General features: G+C 51.8%; 1 protein-coding gene across 1 annotated transcript; it reads left to right on the top strand.

Moving 5' to 3' along the window:
* On the top strand, window positions 1–2,265 carry LOC123042737 (probable ubiquitin-conjugating enzyme E2 23). Its single transcript, XM_044465125.1, has 3 exons — window positions 1–1,428; window positions 1,527–1,653; window positions 1,877–2,265. Exons 1-2 carry the CDS (start codon window positions 16–18, stop codon window positions 1,539–1,541), a joined length of 1,428 nt encoding a protein of 475 aa, XP_044321060.1. The 5' UTR covers window positions 1–15; the 3' UTR covers window positions 1,542–1,653; window positions 1,877–2,265.

The following is a 2,265-nucleotide window of genomic DNA, read 5'->3' on the forward strand; positions in this document are numbered from 1 at the left end:
GGAAAGTCAGCTAAGATGGCCGCCGCCGCATCCCACGACGTTGACTTGGGAGACCTCGTGAGCTTCGGCCGCACGCTCCTCCACCATGGCCTAGTCATCGCCGACGCCGACCACGACTCTGCGGACGTCGACACCTTCAAGCTCCTCCTCGCCGACAACACCATCGTGTACAAGAACGCCGGTGACCTCAGGGTGGTCGACAGGAGCCACCTGCGCCCCGGCCAGGTGGTCGGCTCGGCGTCCGACGATGACGGCCAGCTCGGCGTCGTCACCGGCATCACCACCGTGCTCGACCTTGCCAAGCACGACGCGGTGACACATGTCATCACGGGCGTGTCCCCGTCGACCCTCCGCCGTGTAAGGATCTTCAACCTCGGCGACTTCGTCGTGTCGGGGCCGTGGCTCGGCCAGGTCGTCGAGGTGTCCATCGATGTGGATGTGCTGTTTGATGACAGGGCGGTCTGTAGGGTCAGCAACGCAGACTCCAAGAAGCTGCAACTAGTGGACGACACCGGCGCCGGCAGCAACATCATGTATCGCTATCAAATGAACACTCTCTTCAACCCCGGGGAGCACGTCACCGAACCTGACCCATTCTCCGTCTTCAAGGCGGCACGCTGGCTTAACGGCTCCTGGAATCCTGACCATCAGATAGGCACCATCGGCAATGTGGAGACGTCCGGCGTCCTTGTCTACTGGATTGCATCTAAGCATCATGGCACCGACAAGGGGCTCGTCAAGGCATCCGCCCCTTCCGCCTACCAGAACCCGCACGATCTTACTTTCTTCTGCGCTGCATTCAATTGTAGCTGGGCGGTAGCTGACCGCTGCATTTTCCGCAAAGACAATGTGATTGATGATGAATGTGAGGCACCAACTCCTCAGGGGAAGGTGGAGATTCCCATGGTCGTCGCCAACACCCGTACCTCCGTGGACGTGGTGTGGCAGGACGGCACACGACAACATGGCATAAGTTCAATGACCGTCATCCCCTTTCAGGTAGTGGATGCAGACTTATTCCCAGGGGATCACGTCGTCGGTGTTCTTCCTATTGATGCTAGTGTGAACAATTACGTTTTTGCTGATGGAACTGAATTCGAAAGGCCCGTGGGCGTCATCAGGAGCCTGCACTACGGAGACCGGACGGCTTGTGTGTCATGGTTCAATGAGGCTAGGGAGGTCGAGTGCGACGATACTGTGACTGTGTACGCGCTCAAAAAGGACTCTTCGTACCTATCTGCTGACTATGGAGATATTGTCATTCGCCTCCTGCCGTCAGGATCAACCAGCGGTGAAATCGCAACGTTGCTAAAGGGCAACAAGAAGAAGAGTGTCGTTGCAGCCGATCTTTCGTGGGTGGGGCATGTTGTTGATCTTCTCAATGATGGACACGTCCAAGTCAAGTGGGGCGATGGTAGCATGTCAATGGTATGTTGACACTTTCTGTTACTACTCTACTAGTCACTTCTTGTTGGACTCTAGTCAACTCATTAGCTGTTCTCGATCGGATTTGGTGTGTGCTGCAGGGTATTGCCCCATGAGATTGTTGTCGTCGAGGAGGAGCACTATTTGCATCTCTGGGATGAAATGCACAGCTGGGTAATGGTCGACGGCGTCAATGATGCACCTGAAGAACAGGCTATGGCTAACACGGTATATATCTATCCTTCTAACATTGTCCACTTGTACATACAAAAACAAAAAACAACTTAAACCAGGACCTACTTCGGGATGTCCTGACTGGTCGGCACCAAAGAAAAATAAACTGATGCACACATAATTTATACTGAATTAAGACCTCTTATATTTTATACAGAATTATTATCTGGATGGATTCATGTCAATTGATGTGGCAATGTGTTTTATCTTATGTTAGGACTTAGGACCATGATCTAGGGAATCCAACAGATGATAACCGCGTCGAAGGTGACAAAGCAATGAAGAATACAAGCCTTTTCGGTCTTGCAACCCAGTCTTTGCTCCAAATGACCGACGGCGTGGTGGCTCGGTGTAAGGGATACATGCCATTGTCATCATCAACCAACACTAGTGGTGATACAGCAGAGACCATCGATAGATGCTGCCATGACAAGGAACATTGTGGATGTGAACGGCCATGATTTGGCTGAGGAGGGGACGAAGGCTGACAACTAGCCCTCTGGATCATGATTAGCTTGACACCACAGACTAAGTAATTACAGTTTTATTAGAGAATGATGAAGAATCAAATTTTGTGATTTTAGGCAGATATAAAGTGGTGGAGAT

The sequence above is a fragment of the Triticum aestivum genome, chromosome 2B, assembly GCF_018294505.1.
Source record: "Triticum aestivum cultivar Chinese Spring chromosome 2B, IWGSC CS RefSeq v2.1, whole genome shotgun sequence".
NCBI classification, from domain to species: Eukaryota; Viridiplantae; Streptophyta; class Magnoliopsida; order Poales; family Poaceae; genus Triticum; species Triticum aestivum.